General features: G+C 47.2%; 1 protein-coding gene across 2 annotated transcripts in view; it reads right to left on the bottom strand.

Moving 5' to 3' along the window:
- NPHP4 (nephrocystin 4) overlaps window positions 1–24,050 on the bottom strand; it is a 99,773-nt gene that overhangs the window by 15,766 nt on the left and 59,957 nt on the right. For both annotated transcript variants that reach the window (XM_081870757.1, XM_081870758.1), the window contains exons 12-19: window positions 18,755–18,813; window positions 17,194–17,310; window positions 15,478–15,626; window positions 14,710–14,901; window positions 13,036–13,226; window positions 9,264–9,424; window positions 7,699–7,879; window positions 2,453–2,581 (exon numbers count right to left, since the gene is read on the bottom strand). In XM_081870757.1, the coding sequence (XP_081726883.1) occupies window positions 2,453–2,581; window positions 7,699–7,879; window positions 9,264–9,424; window positions 13,036–13,226; window positions 14,710–14,901; window positions 15,478–15,626; window positions 17,194–17,310; window positions 18,755–18,813 (1,179 nt within the window). The remainder of the gene's footprint in view (window positions 1–2,452; window positions 2,582–7,698; window positions 7,880–9,263; window positions 9,425–13,035; window positions 13,227–14,709; window positions 14,902–15,477; window positions 15,627–17,193; window positions 17,311–18,754; window positions 18,814–24,050) is intronic.

Genomic DNA, 24,050 nt, shown 5'->3' with positions numbered 1-24,050 from the left:
AGGAGCTGGGGGAGTGGGAAATCTGATGGAGGAAAGGGCTTTTAGCATCGATAGCTGAAGAATTGATGCTGTTGAATTATGATGCTGGAGGAGACTTTTGAGAGTCCCATGGACTGCAAGAAGATCAAACCTATCCATTCTTAAGGAAATCAGCCCTGAGTGCTCACTGGAAGGACAGATCCTGAAGCTGAGGCCCCAATACTTTGGCCACCTCATGAGAAGAGAAGACTCCCTGGAAAAGACCCTGATGTTGGGAAAGATGGAGGGCACAAGGAGAAGGGGACGACAGAGGACGAGATGGTTGGACAGTGTTGTCGAAGCTACCAGTTTGACCAAACTGTGGGAGGCAGTGGAAGACAGGAGTGCCTGGCGTGCTCTGGTCCATGGGGTCACGAAGAGTGGGACATGACTAAATGACTGAACAACAACAACAAACAGGGGGTTGTAAATGGGGTGGTGGATAGGTAGGACTGGTGAGTGATGCAAGCAGGAAGAGCAGTCCAAAGTATAGTGAAACAAGTAAAATAATCAGTTTCCCAAAAACCTTGCAGGTAGTCTCTAACTGCGCGGCAGCAGTTGGCTAGAGTAATACACCTCTGATTTTCTTTCCCCCCCAAACTCCCCCCCCCCCAATATTCAATGGCTGTGCCCACGAGAAGCTGCAAAAATGATGCTGCTTGGCTTGGTCTGCTGCCCTTCCTAAGCCTCCAACCAAGATCCGACCAGATCACTCAACCCACCAGCATCCACCTTTAAAAGAGAGCCAGTGTCTGGAATTAAAAACAAAAAACCCAGGCCTCACTACGAGGGTGAGCTTGGCCATTGTCAAAAGTGGCTCAGGTGCAGAGCAGCTGGTTGGTTTTCATCCAACTCTTTGGAGTTTTCTAATGATGATTTGGTACTTCTGCATGACTGTTTTCAATCCTGGCAGCTGCTTTGAGGGCCCACAGACAGGAAAAACAGGGTAAATACAATAAATCAAGTCAAGCTGGCTTTTCACTGAACACCTTGAACACAATCCCTTGCTAGAAAGAAAACATGGCTTAACTGAAGAGCTGCTTTAACTGCCAAGTTTGCACAGCCTCAGCTGAGGCTTCTTCCCTGTGCGCTTGAGATTTAACATCTTGCATTTTCTGAGCCAGTCCCCGTAGCCCATTGCAAATAGGACACACATTCTTGCATGAGGTACCAGTAAGCTAACAGATCCACATACCCTTAAGGGGTACCCTCAATGGTCTGCTCTTGGATATCCGACACAATTTCATCAGTAACTGGTCCACCCCGTTGCCTGACACTCCCTTAGCATTGTTACTTATGGAAAGTGACCTGAATCCGAAAGCTAAGCACAAAGCTCTTTTCTTGCTTTCACTGGTGGTGGCTTGGGTGGTCATTGCTCAACAAGGGAAGTAATGAAAAATGCTACCTGAAGTGGCAGGGTTCAATATCATCTGGGAGATAGCCCTGCCTGAATGTCTCACACAGAACAGGTGAGGAGTGAAATGAAGAAAGATCTGTGTGAGGGAGTGTGATCTTAATTTTTTCCCTTTATTAGTATGGACTCCAAGTTCTCAGTCCCTCCACCCACACCTCACTTTAGAGGGGTTACAACTGCAGCTGGAAGCAACCCCCAAGAGTCATATAGTCTGACTCCCTGCAATGCAAGGGAGAAAAATTGCAAGTCTAGAAGAAGAGCCTAAAGTGTTGAAACAAATCCCTTCTGAGAACCCTTGGACAACAGAGATTCAAATCTCTTTAAAGCTAAAGGAACCCTGACAAGTGGCCAGCTAAACTCCGCTTAAAAGCTTCCAAGGAAGGAGAGTCCACCACCTTCTGAGGGAGTCCGTTCGACGGTTGAACAGCTCTTTTTAGAATCATAGAGATGGGAGGGACCACAAGGGTGATCTAATCCAACCACCTGCAATGCAGGAATCTTGTATTGCCAGAAGGCTCTTCTTAAGGTTTAGTTGGAATCTCCTTTTTTGCTATTTAAATCCATTGGTTCGGGTCCTCCCCTTCGGAGCAATAGAAAACAAGTTCACTCCATCCTATAATCAATAATCACACGAAACTGGTATTGACTCTTCTAAGGTAATTTAATCATTTGCTGTTATCTAGCCTGATTGCGTATTCTATAACCTGTGTCTGTAACTGGATTCTGCTATGTATGTTTACTTGAAGCTGTTCGATTGTTTTCTTGAAATCAATAAAAATTATTAGAAAAAGAAAAAATAAACTCAAAAACGTTGAGGGGAAGAAGGGGAGGAAGAAGACTCATCCACAAAGCCCATAGCAGGCGGACCACCCCACCCCTCCCTGCATCCACCTGCTTGGTGCATCACTCACTGTTTGGGGAAGGAGAAAGCGGTGGTCTCTCCTCTTCTCCATTTCTGCTCCCACCTGCCTCCTCAGCATAACCCAATAAGGAAAATTGAGAAATCAGAAGCTGACTTACCGCTGTAAGCACTTGAAGACAGCAAGCTGCCCCCATGGAAGCCACTGTTCCCGTCATGGGAAGAGATGATCCGAGAGCGAGAAGGTGGCAAAGAGATGGACTTCCTCTGCCTTTGTTCACACAGATGGCCTACAAAAGAAGACGAGGCAGAGACTCAGGGAGCACAGGCTCAGGGGATGAACACAGACCTCTCTATCAAACCCCAGGGGGGTCCACAGACCTCTTCCCTCCTCAAGCCACACACCCCACAGTCCCTGCTCTGCACTCTCCTCAAGTGCTTTTGTACAGCTTGAATGTTCCCCTGGAATGTAATCTTGCCTGGATGGCCTGTAATGGATGCAGCAGGAGAACTCCTCTAGTGGATTACAAACTGGTTAAGTTGTAGGAAGAAGAACAAGCATTACTGAAGCAGAGTCAGCATGGCTTCTGCAAGGGCAAATCCTGTCTCATGAACCTTCTCTGAGGATATGGATAGAGGTGATCTGGTTGATATAGTGTACTTGGACTTTCAAAAGGGTTTTGACAAAGTCTTCCGAGTAAGCTTAGCCCTCAAAGAATAAGAGAAGAGGTCACAAATTGGCTAAGCAGCAGAAAGCAGAAAGTAGGAATAAATGGATGATTCTCTAGATGCAGAGATGTTGAAAGTGGAGTCACCCAAAGATCACTATTAGGACCTGTGCTTTTTAACTTATTTGTAAACGATCTAGAGTTAGGCACGAACAATGAGGTGGCAAGGTCTACTGATGATACTAAATTGTTCAGGGTCACTAAAACAAAAAGGGATTGGGGAGAGCTCCAAAAGGACCTCTCTAAACTGAATAAATGGGGGGTAAGATGGCAAATGCAATTCCATGTAAACAAGTGCAAAGTAATGCAGTCAGGGCTAAAATAATAATAATAATAATTTCACCTATATGCTCATGGGGTCTGAACTGGTGATGAAAGGCTAGGAATGAGACCTTAGGGTCACACTAGAGAGCTCGAAGATCTTGACCCAGCATACAGCGACTGTGAAAAGGGCAAATTCCAGGCAAAGGCTCATTAGAAAAGGAATTGAAAACAAAGCTACGGCTATCATAAAGCCGTTATAGAAATCTATGGTGCAACCACATTTGGAATACTGTGTACTGTTCCGCTCACCTCACCTCAAAAGGATATTGTAGAGTTGGAAAAGGTTCAAAAAAGGGCAACCAAGAAAATCAAAATGAAGAAAGGTGTTTGGGACTTTTTAGTTTAGAGAAAAGGTAAGGTGCAAGATAGAAATTTATAAAATTATGCATGCCTTAAGTAAATAGACATAGGTTTTCTCTCTCCTTCATGAGACATGGACACCTATTGAAGCTGAAGCTTGTAATATCTAGGGCAAATAACACAGAACACAGTTAAAACTATGGAAGTCCCTCCTGCAGGAGGCAGTAATGGCCACCAACCGGATGGCTTTAAAGGAGGATTGGACAAATTCATGGAGGACAAGGCTATCAGTGGCTACTAGCCATGATGGCTACACTCTGCCTCCACAGTTGGAGGCAATAATGCTTCTGAATACCAGTTGCTGGAAACCACAGGAGGGGAGAGGGCTCTTGTGCTTGGGTCCTGTTTGCAGGTTTCCCACAGGCAATGTTTGGTCACTGTGAGAACAAGATGTTGGCCTGTTCTAGCAGGCTCTTCTTATAGCCTTATGTTTCCATGTTTCCAAAGCATATCCGGAGACGCATGTGCATTTCGAAGTGGCTAATTCCAGTCTTAAGATATAGTATTCAGAACGTGCCTTTGGCTTGTTGGAGAGCTTTCTCTCTACCCTCCTCCCCTTCCTCTTTTTCTCAGATCTTTCAAAGCCTCAAGCTAGGTTTGCTTTTGGGGGTTTTATTAATGGGAGTTTTTTTGTTGTTTTTTTACAAGAAACACCAGAACAAGTATGCTACAGAAAACAAAGTCTACCTTCCCCGGAGCAATGTTAATAATGAAGGTGACTGAGCAAGCTTGGGTTTCTTTCCAGAAAGGAGCCTAACAGGAACCGTCTGCAGAGGCACCAGAGCAATTCTAAGCCCCCAAAGCACCCCCTCAAAGAATCAATTCCTTCCCCCTCATGGCAATTGCCTTATCTTATTTTGTACCTTTCTGACACCGAAGGGGAACTCAGTGGGATCTCCTTTGACTTTCGGAAATAAACACCTTGATGCATAATGGCAAGCTTATCCAGTCTCTTTGCAAGTCCGACAGCTCCTTTGATCTCTGACTCAACCTGCCAGCCAAAACTCTCTTTTTTAAAAAATAAAAAGCCCCTCTCTCCCATCTAAACCCACAGCCCGTTCAGAAAAAGAGAGTTATCAAAGGAGGCACCTTAAGGCTCTTTCTGCATAAGAGGGTCTTTGATTTGCAGTGCGCAACGGAAGCCAGGATCCTCTGAAACAGGAGGAAGTGAGCGCCTTCATCCCTTGGATCCTCTGAAGGAATTCCTGGCTCCTTCAAGCAGTTCCTTCTTGATTTGTTCCTTCCAGATGCAGGAAGGTCCTTCTTTGAAGTCACAATTTCTACAGTCTCCATAGTTGCCATGGTGAAGTATTTACTTAATTTTAGCAGGGGGACCATTGCTTGGTGGTCAGAGCACATGATCTGCAAAGGTGAAGGGCACAGCTCTGCTCTCCAAGAGAGGGGGCTCAGGAGGGATCGTTATGGGGGTGCTGCCACCACCCACCACCACCTGCCGCCTGAGGAAGCTGCCCCACTTTGCTTAATGGCAATGCTGGCTCCAAGCCTTCATAAAAAGCTCCCATTGGCACCAATTAAAGTAACATCTAGTTTAGTTCAAATAGATCAAAGTACAGGTGATCTGTGAACCGCAGAGCAACAATTTAGAAAGTCCTGAGCAGGGCAAAAAAATGGCACCAAGCGCGAACTAATTTGGGATGATGAGGGGGATGGTCAGGAGGGCTGGGACTACGAGCAATGTCAAATCATCATGCCTTTCAATTATCTGAGGGAAAGAGCAGGATTTGGCCTGGCCCTTGCAAAGGAATCGATCTGTCCCTGGCCACAAGTATTCTGGTCCCTGCATAATCAGCAAAGCAAGAAGTGTCCCTATTACTCAGCCATCCATACTCAGTTGTTCTCAGACAGAACGGGATCAGAGAACATTTTTTTATTGTCATCTCATGCGGCAGATCTTCAAAGAACAACAGAACCAACAAACCTGCTTCCCCACCCCCACCCCGTCTTCCCCAGATGAGATGATTGATTACTGAGAGACCGGCAGCCTCCTGGACCAACACAATTCCAGCCACTCAAACAAATACACAAATTATAAACATTAAACTAGCCAGAAAATGTTGTAGAGTGAAGGGGGTTCCTCCGTGTCCCCTTTAGCTGCATACATAAAGGTGTAACAGTCCCTTGTAAATGTGTCCTCCCCTTTCAAACCTCTCACGAGCTTTGATTTGTCAGTCAATTTCCCTGCCAAAGCCAACTGCCACACTTTCGTCTCTACTAGGGTGGTGATTGATGCTCCTTCCAGAAATTGCCAGTGGTAGACTACTGGTAGACTAGATGCCAACAACAACTGGCCAACAAGACGACTGAAATGCAGGATCAAGGAACATGTAGCTGTGGAGTCAAAGAGGAGGAATGGGGCTCTGTGCCTTTGCCAAGTCCATTTTGAATCTCTCTCCGCCATTAGATCATTTCCTTCCCCGGCCTTTGATTCATCTCTGGATTGATCATCGCAGCCCCTGTCCCTCCCCCACTCCTTGCTAAAGAGCTTATCACCCACTTGCAGGCAAAGTATGAAATGTCAATTTATGATACGGTAGAATGGAAGCTAATCTTTCTTCTGAAGATAAGATTTTTTTGCGGGGGGTGGAAACACATGGAGTCACACCGCCTTAATTTTTTCGCAGACAGATGAATTAAAGCACCTGCTACGAGGCCTGTAGCGCTAAGGCCCTTATAAGCCCGGATTCCTCGTCCTTCCAGGTACGGTTCTGTGCAGCTTCCAACGCCCCCGCCTCCGTTTCCCCTGCGTTGTTGTTTTGTTGGCATCTAATTGAGTGTCGCCTTTTCCATATTGTCTCCTTTCAAAGCCGCCTTGGATTGCCCGCTTGTAAACAAGACTAAGCAGAATTAATGACCTGTGTATTTCCACCATGCTGCAACAACCCGATGTTATTACCGTTGTCGGGGCACAGGGGGGATAATAAGCTTTCACAACGCAAGGTGCAAATCTTCTGCTTTCCTCCCCTTCCCCCTCCGAGGAGCTGGAAATCCTCCCTAAACAGCCCAAACGGTGGTTTTTCATCAGCTGTGGAGCTGATGCCCGTGTCTCAGTAGGATGGGGGGCTAGGCTGTGGGGCCAGGTGGGGCAGGCACAGCAGAGTCAGAATCACAGCAGAGGTCCTTTCCTAGAAACACCCCTGGCAGGCTGTGATTGGTGGGGGTGGATTTTGTCAGCACTCTATTACGTAAAAACAAAAACCAACCACTCTGCCAGAGGGGGTGCTGGAGAGGTTTTGAGGTTTGATGATCCGCTCTGGGATTTTACTGAACTATGCTTATCTGAACCCTGGCTGGGGCTAGAGATGGAACAAACTATTTCTGGTCCATGTCACTTTGGGATACATGTGGCCCTGTTTCTACATTTATACGCAAATACTTTTTGATATAGTGATGTATGGAAGTGAGAGCTGGACCATAAAGAAGGCTGATCGCCGAAGAATCAATGTTTTTGAATTATGGTGCTGGAGGAGACTCTTGAGAGTCCCATGGACTGTAAGAACCTATCCATTCTTAAGGAAATCCACCCTGAGTGCTCACTGGAAGGATAGATCCTGAAGCTGAGGCTCCAATACTTAGGCCACCTCATGAGAAGAGAAGACTCCCTGGAAAAGACCCTGATGTTGGGAAAGATGGAGGGCACAAGGAGAAGGGGACGACAGAGGATGAGATGGTTGGACAGTGTTCTCGAAGCTACCAACATGAGTTTGACCAAACTGCGGGAGGCAGTGGAAGACAGGAGTGCCTGGCGTGCTCTGGTCCATGGGGGTCACGAAGAGTCAGACATGACTAAATGACTAAACCACAACACTTTTTGATATTTTGAGCCCTGTCCTCCAGGATTAAACAAAATTGACCTGGGCGGATCTCCTTGGGAAGGAAATCCTGGGTACAGCTGAGTTCTGTTTTAACCTGAGGCTGAAGAGCCATAGGTTGCCCCGGAAAGCCAATGGAAATGCCTGAACAAACAGGACTCTTACCGATGTTAGCCAGGCTCAGGTGGAGACGCCCTCGCACAACAGCATGGACTCCAATGGGCTTCACACCCCCGTGCTTGAGAATCTCCCCACTCATCACGGTTGTGTCCTGCTTGTATTCCATGGTGATAACCTCCAGTTCACGGTGGACTTGGACAGCTGTCCGGCCCTGGCGGAGCAAATGCTGCAGAACAAGGAAATTCTGTGTCTGATTGAAAGATCATTCAGATGTGTGTGTGTGTGTTGGAGAGTGTGGACCCACACAGCAGGAAGCCAGTGTGATGTAGTGGTTAAAGTGTCAGAACAGGACCGGGGGAACCAGGGTTCAAATCCCCCACTCGGCCATGAAGCTCACTGGGAGACCTTGGGACAGTCACTGCCTCACATGATTGTTGTGGGGATTAAATGAAAATTGGGGGGGGGCATATATGCCGCCTTGAGCTCTTTGAAGAAAAAAAGTGATATAAATGCAATAAATGAATAAATAAAAAGCCAATCCTTTTCTGAGTTGTACTCTGAAATCAGTTATCAGACTGGCAGTAGCCATAATCCAAACTTTCCCAAGCTGGTGCCTTCTAGTTGTTCTGGACTACAACTCCCATTGGACTCCTTATTTTTGCCTAAGATGTATATCTCCTTTGTGGGGATGCACTACAAATCCCAACTTTTTCAATCTAGGTCCCAACCTGAGAACATGGGGGTGCATTGTCATTAGAAGCCAACAACCACCAATGCTCTTTTGTGTGTGAGATCTCCTAGGCATAAATAACCATAAGGAAGATTTTGTGGATACTGAAAACCGCAGGGGGGGGCGATGCTCTCATATCCTCCTTGCAAGATCTGGTTAGCCACTTTGTGAAAAGGATGCTGGACAAGATGGCCTGATCTGGCTCCTCTTTTGTTCTTAACCTAAAACACATCCTTACACTGAGTTAGGTCATTGTTCCATCTAGGTCACCCTTGTCTACGTCAGCTGTCCCCAATCAGGTGTTTTTGACTACAACTCCCATCAGCCCCAACCAGCACGGCCATATGATGCTGAGACTGATGCAAGCTGTGGTCTCAAACGTCTGAAGCACACCAGGTTTGCAACAGCTGATATAATTCATAGGGAGTAGAATCAGGGGGAAATTTAAAAGGTCTAGTCATCTCTAAATACTCTATATTTCAGTATGTCCACTCTGAGCGAGACCCTGTCAACATATAACACTTGTGCTCAGAGACCTGCTAACAGCATTTTTGTTTAAACAAAGCTATCCAGCTATGCAGAATGATGATGATGATGATGATGATGATGATGATAATAATAATAATAATAATAATTTATTCTTTGTACCCTGCCCATCTGGCTGGGTTTCAATCTGTCTTTAGTTTATTGCTGATTTAAATTACTATATGAATGTTTTAAATAGCTGGGGGTGGTACTGATAACCTTATTCTTTTTGTAAACTGCTTTGAGGTTTTTGTTTTTGTTACGCTCAAGTGGTATTTAAAATTTACAGAATTGGCTCAGGGTGGGGTGGCGGTTGTCCCTCCCAAGAGTCAGTTCCAACTTAACAAATCCCCACCTTCAGCTTCACAGCAGCAGATCCGACGAGGAGCAACGAATCGCCATCCCACGCGTCTATTTGCAGAGTGTGCTCAGCCAGGTAACGGATAAACCACCGTTGCTCACCTGGCTTGAGGAAACCAGGATCCACCATATATTTCAGCTGGAAACCTGGGGAGCCTGCAGAGAAAGTTGCTGGTTACAGGTGTGTAAGGCCCAAAGCAAAAAACTCGCTGAGGGTATGAGCCATTCCACAGTGGAACCAACTCCCTCGGGTGGTGGTGGGCTCAGGGACACATTCCATCTAGGAGAAGCATTCAAGGAGGGTGCGGAGCTGGGCAGGTGGGAGTGTAGAGACTGGGGGATGTCCTGAGGGCCTGGGCAAAGGAGCAATGGGGGAGACCGCCTCCTCAGCTTGACCCAGGGAGAAGGAAGAGGAAGATGGTTTAGATTTACAACATGGGTTTGAGGGAGGTCACAGCTCAGAGACAGATGAGGGGGAAAGAAGAAGAAGAAGAGTTTGGATTTGATATCCCGCCTTTCACTCCCTTTAAGGAATCTCAAAGTGGCTAACATTCTCCTTTCCCTTCCTCCCCCACAACAAACACTCTGGGAGGTTAGTGGGGCTGAGAGACTTCAGAGAAGTGTGACTGGCCCAAGGTCACCCAGCAGCTGAATGTGGAGGAGCGGAGACGCGAACCTGGTTCCCCAGATTACGAGTCCACCGCTCTTAACCACTACACCACACTGGCTAGGAAACAATGGGAGAGGAGGAAAAGCATCAGGGGGGAAACAGTTGACTGACACAGTGTCTTTAGAATGCATTCCAGACCCTCCTCTCCCAGAACCCGGAGAGCCCTGGAAGTAGGAGAGCAAAGTACAGAGGGCATGTAGCAGCACCAGTAGGAGAGACAATGAGAATGATGAATGAGAGAGTGGGAGAGATGAAGGGTGGAGATTCACTTGGGACAACGCCATTATCCAAGAGTCTGGGTTCTATAGCCTCTCCCTGTAAATACTGAATAAAAAGAGGATGGTAAGAAACATTCCCTTGTTTTTGTATGTTCCTGGGCAACCAGCTGGGAGTCGCTGGCAGCAGCCCGACAGGGCCAGATATAAAGGCTCCTGGGGCTACTCTCAGCCCCTGTATCTGAAACTTTCTATCCCTGGTCTAAATGGAATGGCAGTGGTTCTCTGGGGCTTTAAATGAGAACGGGACCTTCAGGAGGCAAAGTAGGTGTCCTGCTAATGTACTCTATTTAGTTGGAAAGCCACTATGTTATCTGCTCTCTGTACTGCTCCTGTGTTATGTTTTCTAACTTTCATTAAGTTTTGTTTCTTGTTGGCTTGTACTTTTTATGCTACATTAATTTCCCCCCCCAAAAAAGCTTTACAGAATAATAGAAACATAAAATCATAGAAACTGTAGAGTTGGAAGGATCTCTAAGGCTCATCTAGTCCAAACCCCTACAATGCAGGAATCACAGCTAATGATTTTTAAGAGAAGGGTGCGGCAGCATAATTCAGCAACAGAGTTGAAAAGGGAAAGAAGAGAAAGGAAGGGGCATCGGATCACAGCGAGGCCTTGTGCCTTCGTGACTAGGACAGCACTGGCATTTGTCAATGGATCCAGGGAGCAACTGAGGAGTGGAAGATGATGAGCAGTTCGGCTCCAACAAGAGGACCAACCCTTGAGGGCCTTCCTTTTCAAAAGTCATCAGCAAATGAGGGGTCTGCTGGTGCTGCTGTGTGGCTCCACTTTAATAAACAGAATGATCAAGGCTATTATGAAAGATCTGGCTAAGTAACTTTTAAAGTCACACTGGGAGCGTCCTATCCCAGCACAGAGCAGCATTTAATGTGTGTCTTTCCCCCTTTTTAATTTCCATTAACTGTTCCACGGGGGAGAGGGGTGGCTTTATGAACCAGAGACACTCAGCAGGGTACGGAACAGGACTGCCTCTCCTGGGACAATGCTTTAATAAGACCAAAAAGCACTTTGCAGAGCGAAACAAGGCGTCTGAAGCTTGGCTGCTCGGATGCGTAGAACTCGAAATAAATAAAGAAAAATCTGCTTAGCTAACTGGCAAGTCAGCATTCTGGATTGCCAAATCTCAGCCCTGATGCTTACCAGTGCCTGACACTCCGTCCTAGTTCTACAAAGAGCAGATTATGCATACTGAACCTGTGTCTTAACTGTACTGCTACAGACTGAAGATGAGGCTTCTCATAGCTGAATATTGGAAGGCTCTGAACAGTCCTGCTTGCCTCCCCTCAAAAAGAATATTGCAGAGTCAAAAAAGGTTCAGAAAATAGCATCCAAAATGATCATAGGGGTGGAGCGACTCCCCTGTGAAGAAAAGTTATTAAACTTTGCACGGCATGGAGAGAATGGTGAGAGAGAAGTCTTTCTCCCTCTCTCATAACACTAGAACTTGTGGACATCCAATGAAGACGAATGCTGGAAGATTCAGGACAGATAAAAGAAAGGACTTCTTCATTCAGCAGACAGTTAAACTATGGAACTCCCTCCATCAGAAGGCAGTGATGGCCACTAATCTGGATGGCTTTAAAAAAAAGATTAGACAAATTCAAGGAGGAGAGGGCTATCAATAGCTACTAACAGTGATGGCTATGTTCTACCTCCATAGTCAGAGGCAGTGATGCTTCTGAATACCAGTTGCTGGAAGCCACAAGAGGGGAGAGCGCTCTTGTGCTCAGGTCCTGCTTGTGGGGTTCCCCTGGGGCATCTTGGCCGGCCACTGTGAGAAACAGGATGCTGAACTAGATGGCCCTCCTTTGCCCTGGTCTAGAAGGCTCTTCCCAGGTTCTTATGCTATTAAGTTCAAACACCCACTCAACATCCATGCCTGTTTTCAGGTAGATCAGAAACACGGTGCTAAATGAACTGGGACTACAGGCTTCTGGGAGATGGGAGTAAAACTTGGCTTGCACATATGTCAATGACCTAATTCTCCAACCTGAAAACCAAAACTGTTTTAAAGGAGGAAAGGGAGAATTTACAATACACCAAGGCAGTATCTGAAGCGAAGCCTCTCAAATGGTGGGCTTTACTAGCTACACTTCTGTTCTGAAGGAATGATGGCTCAACAGCATAGCAGATTCTAATTCTTGCTATCTGTGCTTGGGAGTCAGTTGATATACGTGCCATTGACCTATTAAAAACTGGAGTTAACCTTGCTCGCAGGTGTCCCTTCAGCTTCCACTTCCATCAGGCTCACGGCGGAAAGGAGAATTTTGCTGACTCGCAGCTTGAGACTTCATCCCTGGGGGATGCTGCAACAAGCTCGGAGCCGGCTCTGAGTGCTGCATTCTGAATTGGGAATGATCCTTCTTGGAGGGCCTCATTTTTCAAACTGGAGAGACAGCTGGATTCAAGTCTGCCTGGAATTCACACTCTCTAGTATGGTAGCCTCTCTCCCTCCCTCCATTCAGAAACAGAGAGATCCGAGTGATAGCTGTGATGTTAAAGTGACTGTAGGAAAGGTTTAGAGATATTCCTTACTGACACACTGCAGGCCTAATTGCTATGACATCAGAGAGAGTCTTTGTCAGTGTTTAACTAAGTTGCTCTGATTCTAAAGGCATCCAAATACCATTTGTGGAGCTTCTTGGCTCATAGGAAGAGAGAAGAAAGGTAGGAAGACATATCTAAGGAAGAGTGACAGACTAAGGAGGGATACTAGGGAAGGCAGCTGACTAAGGGAACCATGGGGAAGGACTGGAGGGTAGAAATAAGTTTCTGCCCATCTATTCCCCTCAGGCCTTACCAAGGTTCAGGGTCCCATCTTCCTTGATTTGCACCAAGATGTGAGAAGATGAAATGAATGGAGCTGCCTTCGAGGTATCTGCATTGACCAGCTGCAATCGAGGAGTTGTGACGGGAGGGAAGCGGTAGAACTGGAAGGTGAAATAGATGGTTTTGGGCCACGTCTCCAAGGCTGTTCTGTCCTCTGCAGCCCTTGTTTAACAACAACCGAAAGGGACAGAAAGGGACAGAAGACAATTAAATCCTGGTGATTTAAATCCCTATGCCATGAGTCACCAATTCCCAGGGTATGTACTGGCCGGGCCAAGGACACCTCTCAAAGGATGGCTAGCTAATTCTTTGAAAAGCTAAAGGTTTTTGAGAGACAGGACCTGCCTTCCTACAGCAGAGGCTGCCTGCTCTGTCTCAGCATGCGTCACTGCTCTGACCTTGCCTGCCTCCAATCAACCTCAGCTGGGGGATTGGTCATTCTGGCAACTCCCTGCATCAGGAGTCACTGGAACCTCTCCCTACTACACACCTAACAAAGACTTGAATGATCTGTCTGGACTGGCTGTTGGAGCTATTCCTGAGATCACCTGGAATTAAATCCTTGAGAATCTTGGTGCTCATCCCCCAGCCTCCTCCTCCCCCTGCATAAAAAACCCACAAGTCCATAGACCTTAAGTCTGGGTAGACACATTTGGTAACACGAGAGCAATTTTTAATTTCTGAATGATACCATTACAGGAGTCTGATGCTGATAGAGGAAGGTTTTCAGTACAATGCAAAAAGACATGTTTAAGACACAGAACAACCTCTCAAATGGGTCTTCTGGTATCCCTACAGGCTATTCTACTTATTTTATTTCTTCCTTTGTGTTAACCAATCACTTCCACACACTCACGGTGGATGGATTAGATCAGCAGAGACTGGTTGAGGAAAAGAGAAAAGAGAAATACGGATGTCTCTTTTCCCCCTTATGGACAAGTAAGAGCTGGGCCAAATCTTCATACATTGCCTGAATAAATCTCCCTGTTTAATGAAGGGGAATTATTTGGCAAATAGTCATGCAAAACTTGTAAACAATGAATCTGAAATGCCTGTGTTTCCTCCAAGACTTAGTCCCTGTGGACGAGCTCAGAGACGCAGCACTGCCTCCCTCAGCTGGGTTCCCTGTCAGCTAGTTCAGGAACTACATAGCTCTCTGGAGCCTTAAAAACAAAGCAACCATCATAACACAGTTGTTTGTTGCTTCCAGCACAGCTTTTTGTGCAAAATGCTAGGTGTCCAGGGCTCGGAAGGAAAACAGTGCCATTTTTGAGGCAGCTCAAAACTATTGCAAAATCCAAGTTTTTTCCTGATAACAACAAAACCCAAACTACGTCAAAAGCATTGATTCAGTCACAGAGATGGGAAGGCCTGGGGGGGGGCAGGACTGGAAAAATGGGGGGGGCAGTTTTTTCCAGTTTTTTCTAAAGCTGTTTTTTTCCAGTCCAGAAAAATTGTAAAAAAAAAACCATTTTGATACAGTTGTATATTCCACATACTCCCCCCCCCCAGAAAAAAACAGGTATGGAAAAAAATTTGAAAAAACACCTGGGTTTCCACCACCCCACCCAATTTTTCTACTTTTTTCCCAGGCCTTCCCTTCTCTAGACTCAGACCTGTCTTGAACCCCAGAAACAGGCTTTACCTGGTAAATGCAAGAAACTGCAGGATGATTTCATTGTTCTGCAGAAGGTCAGCTTCTTCCCGCTGCGGGATGAAGTTCACAGGGTCCACAGGGTCCACAATTTGGACAGGCTCCTTGTTGCAGTCCAGGAGCTGAGGGAATCCCGATGCACGCAAGCGGGCGAGAGCGGCCCGCGTAAGGCCAGTGCTAGGACTGAAGCGGAGGCAGGCAGCTGAGTCTGGGGGAAGCCGGGTGCTGCCAACAGACTCTTATCCTAAGCGTTTCCCCCTCTAGCACATATCTGGGGAAATCAGCTGGCCTTAAGAGCAAGGGTGCAAATATCTAGGTGTCCAGTGCCCAAAAGTTTTGGGGAGGTGCCCAGCACTTGTGTTTCTGCAGAGAGCAGGGAAGCGGCATTCTACTCCCATCTGGCTCCTTAGAAAGCCTTGCTGGATCAAGGCCACTGTCCTCAAGATGGGAGTCAAGGTTATGTGGGCCCAGTGAAACCTGGGGGGCCACAAAATGTTCCCCATCCCTGGCTTACAGGAAAGGGGACATGAGGCTTCCTCATCGCCCCTTGAAATCTTCTTTGGCTTCCTCCCCACCCAAACCAACAAGCCCTTGCTTTGTCTTATTCCTGCCAATGAGGCTGTGCACTTCCTCAACAACAGAAATGGTGGCTCTCAGTCCTCCTCTCCATGTCAATCAGCCACACCCCACAATCCTGTCTGCTGTGTCAGGGCCAACTGACAGGTGAATAGGTCCTGCCTCCTCCCTGCACAACCTCACCTTTCTGAGTGTGGCCCCAGGGCCATGATGGGCACGTGCACTGGTGTGAAGGGCAGCTCCTGGAGCTGATCTGCGGCGGGGGATTCCTGGGCCAGCGAGCTGTAGCTGAGGTTGGACTCCAAGTGAGTGATGCCTCCACGGGGGTTATCCTGCTTGCAAAGGGGAAAAGGAAAGGGATGTTCATCCAAAACAGACAAGCTGGCTGACACATGCCTGCGGCTGGATGCAAAGAGGGCTGTGCGCAGACAGAACAAAGCATAGTATCATATAACTGTAGAGTTGGAATGCACCCAAGGGTCAAATAGTTCAACCCCAGCAAAGCAGGAATGACAGCTAAAGAAGCCCTGACAGATGGCCACCTAACCTCCAATGAAGGAGAGTCCACCACCTTCCAAAGTAACACAAGGTGCCTCTGGATATCCAATGTACTGGATGCAGGGCCAGCTCTGAGATGAAGGGCAAGGCAGTGCTCCCCCCCAACCCCGCTCATTCCAAATACAGAATCCAGCAAAGACCAATGACTGGGTCTTATTTCAACGCTGGCAGCGAAAGACACTGTCCTCCACTGCATCAAAGGGCAGCAAGCTAGCTTAGCATGCACAGGAGAGGCTCTGTAGCTCTGTCCACTCCCTGCCCCTCAAAATCTGCCTCACCTTGCTCAATGGCAGAGCCAGCGCAAATTGGATGTTCAGGATGCGCTGTCAGTTCCCACAGGGTGATGGGGAGGCGCAACAGATTAGGACCGCGCTGAGTGTGCAAGCACAATAACATGCCCCAGAATACGGGAGACCGCCAGCCCACCTCAGAGCTGAGTTGGGCCTCCCTTTGCTAGCAGCCAGAATTGATCTAGCCTACCTGAAATACTGCGCAGGCTCAATGCCTTTGAGGATTATACTCTTACTAAGCTTGCTGGTCAGATCAACTAAGAACAGGGGGCTGGGCACAAAAGTGCCAAGATAAGCTTAGGGCTTATAGGCTTCAAATGGAGAACTACTTAGCCCTTAGCCCACGTGACCTTAGAAATTGGATTTTTGATCAGGATGCCAACCAAGACAGAGCATCCATCATTGCCGCCTATTACTCTACTTGGCACCCCCAAATTAAGACCAATCACTCAAGGCCCCATTACCTTGAAACTCTGAGCTTCCCACAGCTACACAGGGCCTCTGTAGAACTAAGATTCCAACAGATGCCCTCAGCATATTTAGAGGGGAGATATCGGGGAATTCCCCATATGGATCGCAATCAGGTAGAAGACATCACACACTACCTGCTGATTTGCTCCCTGTATACAACGCCCAGAGGAAAATTTATATCGCCAATTCTTAATTGGCTTCCAGGTCGATCCTCACAGGAAGTGACAGTTGAACTCCTAGCAGATAAACATCTGTACATTACCCACCAGATAGCCAAATTTGTGCTGGCAGCCAAGAAGCTCTGTTCCAGCTATGTGAATGTACTCCAATCTTAAATCTTAATGTTGTAAATTTCTTTTTATGCTGTAAACTGCTACAGGTTACGTTCTATGATTTTAGATGAAAGTTTTCCTTTTATTTTCTGCCGCCCACTGTAAAGGCCTTTGGCTATATACAATAAAAACTGACTGCCCCAGAATATTTGGCGATGCTCCGGAGGCTGCTTGGTGGAGAAAGGGTTGATGTGGCCCTTAAGAGTCTTTGCAAGCTCTTGGGGCAACAGCGTTGTTCAAACCTTTACCTCCTGCAGCTGCCTCAGAGCCTCCGAGGACTGGGACGGCAGAGCCCCTCCAGATGGCTGCGATGGGGTTTTGGAGGAGCAGCTCACTGGAGGCACAGAGAGCTGGGATATTGACAGCTGAAATGAAAATGTGAGCGTTATGTAGGAAGCATCGCTGCTGCTCGCTCTTCTGATGCAAGGTAAGGGATGGAGAGAAGAAAAGAGTTTATTCTGTTTATTCTATTCTCCAGAATAGGCACGTAGAGATGCCTGGAATGGATGAATTCCTAAAGCAAGCAGCTGCATGGCGGTCCAATTAAGAGCTGACTTAGACATAATACAGAATGGGGCATTCAGCTAAATTTTACATAAACCACTTCAGTCTGACAGTGGGTACACGTGTGTGATATTTTTGAAGACACCCAAGGTAACCAATGGATTGTCTTGGTTGAGCGTGGAGTGGAACCCAGGCTTCCCCAGGCATAGGCCAACTCTCAAACCACTACAAATCAACTGACCACCATGAGAAGAGAATGAAGCTAAAAAATGCACTGGTAAGCAGCTCGAGTGAAGCGGGGGAGCTTTCCTAGTGTGAACATGAAAGAGAGCGGAAGAGAAGCGGGCAGCTCAAAGCCACCCTTTTATCTTGCATCCCATTAAAAGCAGGATTTGTGCAACATCAGCTTCTCATCCAATGACAGCAACGACGGGGTCGCAAAGCAAGTCACCAGTCCTTCTCCTCTGCCTTCAAATCCAAATGGCTTTTCCTAGCAAGTTGACCCACTAAGCTCCTTTATTCCCCCCCTGCCTTTTCTCTACCATTGTCCAAGCCCCTTAATTTACCGGGGGGGGGGATGCCCTCCATGAAAGAGAAGGACAAGAACTAGAACTCCACTGTTAGAACGAAACAAAACATTAAGCTGGTAAATCTCAAGCTACACGACAGAGGAAATGAATGAAACTAAAGCCTCTCAGGAGCGCAAAGTACATCTCTTCATGAGTCACCACTCTGGCCCATGTTAGACACTGGCAATTGAACCACAGAAACCCTCCCAATGCAGAATTACCTACCCTTACCAATGCTCTGGTCAGCATCCCCCACCCCCCACCCCGTCAGCCTTTGTTGGAGCAGGTAATTCTTCAGCACTGGGGACAATCAGATCGTCAGATCACCCACAGTGCAAAAAGATCATAGGGATCTGAAAGGCCCACTTTCAAGTAAGGTTGTTCGCTACATCTCTGTCTGACTCACCACTCAGAGCCTGCCACTTTCCAATCAGACTCCACGGGTGGTGGATAGCTGTTATGCAGTTCTCAGCATTATGTGAGATTGTATCATTCCATCATTCCTGATGCAGGGATGTGGCAAATGGACTTGCCACTGGGTGGGGAGGCATGCCCAGAACAGTGACTCATGCAGAAATAAAGAGGGTAGGCTCCTCCAAGAGCAGATAATTTCCCAGTCTTTCAGGGCGAACCTTTCAGTACTCTAGTTTTTAATTCAGGAAGTGGCGAGCCTCTGTTATTGAAGGCTTACAGCATTAAACTGAACAGGCAGGAAACCTCCGAAGCACATACTTACCCCAGGACCTCGGGAATAATCTTGGGTGGAAACCAGCACCTGAGGGGAAGGTGGAGACTCTAGGAGAGACAGAAGATCAGGTATGGTCAGCAGGGAGGTGAAGGTTGTCTGTTGGGTTTTGGTCGGCCAATTTTAATGTCAAGGGGATGTTAACAGCCAGCTCCTTAGAAATCACACAGGCGGGTCTTCACCAAGTAGAGCTTGTGTTTGCCCTGGAGATCTAATGTGCCATCGTTTTAAAAGAGTGGAGAAAAGTAATGTGTTGTGGCTTGACAGGCCAATCATTATTGTATGTGCCCCAGAGTCCGCCCTCAGAGTTCTGCCTTCCTAGCTGGGCTCTAAAATTGCATCCCATTCTCTCCAGCCCCCAGAACCCAGGAGACAGTAGAGACTTCAGGGGGGTGGGGACTAGATAACCCTTCCTTAAGGTCCCTTCTACCTCTACAATTCTATGATTCTATGAAACGGGCCGTGTGGTCTCACCCTCAACCCTTCTGGTCCTGAAGAGGCAATGGAGGAATGGGAGTCCTTTTGATTGCCACTTGTCCTCTGGAGACCTAGTGTGGCCTAGTGGTTTAGAGTGTCAAATTGTGACTCAGGAGTGGGTGAGGGAAGCAACCCAAATCCCCCACTTCTCCAGGAAATGCACTTGGTGACCTCAAGCCAGCGATCCTTTCTCAGCCTAGCCTGCATCACAGGGTTGTTGTGCAGGTACAAAGAGAGAGAAGGAAAGAACCATTTATGCCCATTAGGAGAAAAAAAGATGGGATATTCAATAAAGAAAAAGTTCAGGGGGTTGGTGTCTTATTTCGCACAACAATTTCCCGCCGCCCCACACCACCTCCACAGAGATAAGACTATGTTCCTTCTTTGCTGTAAAACACAGCTTCTTCATCACTGTAATGTGCTGCGTTTTTCCCTTACAGCCATACAGGCCCCGGTTAAATGGGTTGTTTAATGAGACGTGAACGCATCCGAATACTTAAGGTTTCGCCTGCCTTTTACATCATTCCTTGTCACCTTTTTAGTCTGCTGGAGCGTTCAGACCCTGCAAGCCTGCTTCAAAAAGCTGTGCTGCCATCCTTGTACCTAGCTGGTATAGGGGTGTTGTTCTCCACCCCACCTCCCACGTACCTAATTGGAAGAGAAACAGATGCCCCCCACTTTTGTGGAACCATATGAGGTATAAAATGGCCTAACTGGCTTCAGGTGGGCTGCAGGGAATGCCTTCTACCTACACAAACATACAAATCTTCCTGCCTCATACAACTCTGCTCCTGTTGCTGCTGCCATTTTGCTTGGTAATAGGGCAGGCTTAGCCAATCCAGATGCTTCGTTCTGCCTGCGGATGGCAGGGGTCAACACTGCATGCCAGATTCCCCTCTGCAGCCTGGGTAGCAGCTCATAAGGCTGGATGCAGTCCAATTTGCAGATCTGAACATTCGCCATTCAAGCCCTAGCCATGCCATCACTCTGCGATGGACAGAGAACAGAAGAAGAGCCTTCTTGATCAGGCCAATGGCTCATCTAGTCCACCATCCTTTTATCACATTGGGCAACCAGATACTCCCAAGGGCAACCTGCAAGCAGGACCCAAGCACAATGAGACACTCCCTTCCTGTGGCTTCCAGCAACTGGTATTCAGAAGCATTGCTGCTTCATAAAGGCAGAGCATTGTCATCACGGCTAATAACCATTGGTAGCCATATCCCCCAAGAATTTGTCCAGTTACAGATAGGTAGCCGTGTTGGTCTGCCATAGTCAAAACAAAACAAATTCCTTCCAGTAGCACCTTAAAGACCAACTAAGTCAGTTCTCAGACAAAGAATTTGTCCAGTTCTCTTTTAACACCATCTAAGGGAGTGGCCATCACTGCCTCCTGCAGGAGTGAGTTTCACAGTTTAAATATGCACTTCAAGGAGGGCTTTCTTTTATCTGTCCTGAAACTTCCAACATGCAGCTTCATTGGATGTCTTATAAACGTCTATCATGTCTATCATCTCAATCGCCCTTTCAAGAAGTCCCCAACCCTGCAATCTGTCCTCGTAGGGGAGTTCTCTCCAAAGCTCATCCTTGAGGGTCTTTAGATAAAGCTTGAGGAGCACCATGGTCTGAACAGTCCCTGGTTAAAAGTGTGGTATGGGGAGCCAGTGTGGTGTTGTGGTTAGTGCTAGACTAGGACACGAGTTCAAACCCCCATCCGTCGGTCATGAAGCTCACCAAGTAACCAGTCACTGCCTCTCAATCTAACCTACATCACAGGACTGTTGTGAGGATTAAGTAAGGGGGGAATAGCCATGTACATCACCTTGTGCTCCTCAAAGAAAAGGCAAAAAAGAAAATTAAAGAAGCAAAACAAGAGCAATAAAAATAAACAAATAAGGCAAAAGCTCACGTCACTGACAACTTTGCTGGAGTGGACGATTCACCCTGCAAATGAAAACACGGTTTCCCTCTAATCCTTGAGATTGCTCCTTCCTTTTGTACTGTGAAGAGTTAACAATGAATCTCTCTCTCTCCTGGTTCTGAGCCAAGCTGTTCAAGGAGAGCGGAGTTAAAGTAAGAGCAGCCATGGTCACACCACGCCTGGGCCAGGAAGGCAAAATGAACAGCCATCCTCCGGAGGAGTTGTCCTGAGCAACCAGCAACAGGGGTCATATCTATTTTTAAGAGGAAGCCTATTGGCTGATAAGACACATGATGCAAGGACACTTTGTCGAGGCACGCATGGCCTGCACGACACCAGAAAGTGATGGATGAGTGCAATCCCTCTCCTCCGCTTAGCAAAGAAGACAGGCAACCTTCACCAAGAAGCATAGGAAGTACAGGATCAGGATAGTCCAATGCTAAGGCTACAGCTGCAAGAGGAGACAAGGATGGAGCTGGGGAAACGTCACTAACCTGGGTAGTGGCAAGAAAACACACTCCATACAAAAACTTTGTTTCATTCAGTTACATTGTCCCTCAGTTATTTGCCATCATGAAGCCAAATCTGATTGGCTATGCAGCACTCTGACATTGTCCCATTTATTGTGTGATCCCTCACTGGGTGGGATCACTCATGTCAACAAACCCAGGATGGAAGACACAGTCGCGGCAGCCCATTTCCACCTCACCAAAATGGCTGGTTTCTGCATGAACATTTCTGTCTGGCTCAATTCCACCTATCCAGGTGGGTGAAGTCCCAAGCAGGCCATTTTTAAGGATTGTGTGTCCAAATGGACACACAATCTTGGCTACTAGCTTATTGCTAAATGTGATTTGGATCCGTAACATTCATGTAATGAAACAGTGTGGTTAATAATATAAAACACTGAAAATATAAGGAGAACCTGCTGGATCAGGCGAATGGCCCACCTAGTCCAGCATCCTGTTCTCACGGTGGCCCTCAACTTGCATGTGGGAAACCATCAAGCAGGGCCCAAGCACCATAGAATTCTCCCCTCCAAGCAAATAAATATGAGCCAGATTAATTTCATTCCCATCCCTGGAAAGACACAGCTAAACACAGCTCCCTTGTGTGCCCCCCTCAGCATTTAGGGAGCACGGCCTGCCTTGACACCAGCTGGCCATGTCCAGGGTGAATCATCTCTAAACAGAGACTGGCAGTTCTCTCTCCCAGGGTCCAGGTCCAGTACTCTGGACATTGTTAACTAAGGAATGATTTTGTTCACTGGAGGCCCACAGATTCTTTTGCAGTGATGGATGCAACGTTAATGATCTGAGTGAGAAGAGAGAAAGCATGGGCAGCACTGAACTGTTTCCCTCTGGAGCAGTCCATCTCCGCTCTCCATCCCTGGGAGATGCACGGATCTCTCGGCCAAAGACAATTTAAAAGCTCTGTGTTTTCCTGCTGGTAATATTTCAGTGGCAGCAGCAAGGAGTATGTTCTGAAATAGGCTGTCAGTAATTGTGACCTCCGTCAGCCTTCCCCAAAATGCAATGGAACCGGCGTCTGTGCAGCCGCTCCTGAATAGTCTCAATCAGCGTGACATTGCCGCTTCTTGAATAGACATATTCAGCCGGCAATTAAGGAGAGATCAGGAGACCAAATGGGGCGAGGGGATGAGGTCCTCAGCGAATTGGGGTTGAAAGGAGCTGGCAAAGGGAGGCTGCAAAGAGACAAAATCCCAAGGCAGAGGATGAGCTAGGACAGCACAGGGCGCACACCCTCCCTCTTTGGTTCTGCCTCATGCAGAAAGAAGTTGCTCTGCTGAAGACATAATCTGACAACACACCGAACGTTCACCAGTTGCTATGCTAGGGGGACCAGGAGAGGAAGGAGGCAGCATCTGCGTTATTTTTAATTGCATTTTATAATGCTGTTTTAATTGGCATTTCTGCCTTCTGCACTTTGGATTTAAAAGGAAAAACAAAAAACATTATATATAGTTTTGGGAGGGAGAAGTATAAATAAATAAATCCTAGGCGCACTTACTAGGGAAAATTATTCCCCGTATGAGCTGGCACTGAGCAATGCAAAAGATCTGCAATGACTTGTTCACACATGAAATGGCCTTAAGAGCTGCTCCGCATATTGTAACCAAGGCAAGGACCGCTAGTTTTCCAAGGATACTGCCACACAAGAAACATATAACACAAGGCCAGCACACGCAAGGAAATCTGCATCTTTAACCACCAGTGTACATGTGTCTGGGGAAAATACGTGGTTCCCAGGCATACATACCACGCTCAACATGCAACAAGCACCTGCTACATGTTCACTGTGGGAAATTCCACTAGCTGTCAGAATCTGTGGGGCTTCTATTGAAGCCACAATCTGGACCCCACCCAGCAGAGGACAATTTTAAAGACCTTGGGGATGGGCTCAGTGGTACAACATCAGCTTTGGAGGCCGAAGTCCCCAGGTTCTGCTCCGGAAACTCTAGGTAAGGATAAGGAAGACCCTAGTCTGAAACTAATGAGAGTCACAGACAATGAAGCCAATACTGAGCTAGACAGACCAATGCTCTGACTTCAGATAAGGCACCTTTCTATTTATATTAGAACCATGAGGACTACCATCTTCCTTTATTTTAAGGGAAAGGGCTGTAGCGCAGTGGCAGAGCAGCTGCTTTGTATGCAGCAAGTCCCAGGTTCAGGCCCCAGGGGCATCTTGCTACAAAACTCCTGCTGCAAAGCCCAGGAAGCTATCACCAGTCAGTTTACATTGGGTTAGATGGGCTGATAATGATCTGCTTCAGTATAAGCCAGCTTCCTCTGTTCCTATGACATGGGAGGATGAAGAAGTCGGGGCTCCTGAACCACTGCAAGAGGCAGCCAATGAAGCAGTCAT

The sequence above is a fragment of the Podarcis erhardii genome (assembly GCF_964252035.2).
Source record: "Podarcis erhardii genome assembly, chromosome: 7".
In the NCBI taxonomy this organism is placed as follows: domain Eukaryota; kingdom Metazoa; phylum Chordata; class Lepidosauria; order Squamata; family Lacertidae; genus Podarcis; species Podarcis erhardii.
The sequence above is the reverse complement of the archived record's forward strand: the minus strand, read 5'-3'. Positions and strand labels throughout refer to the sequence as shown.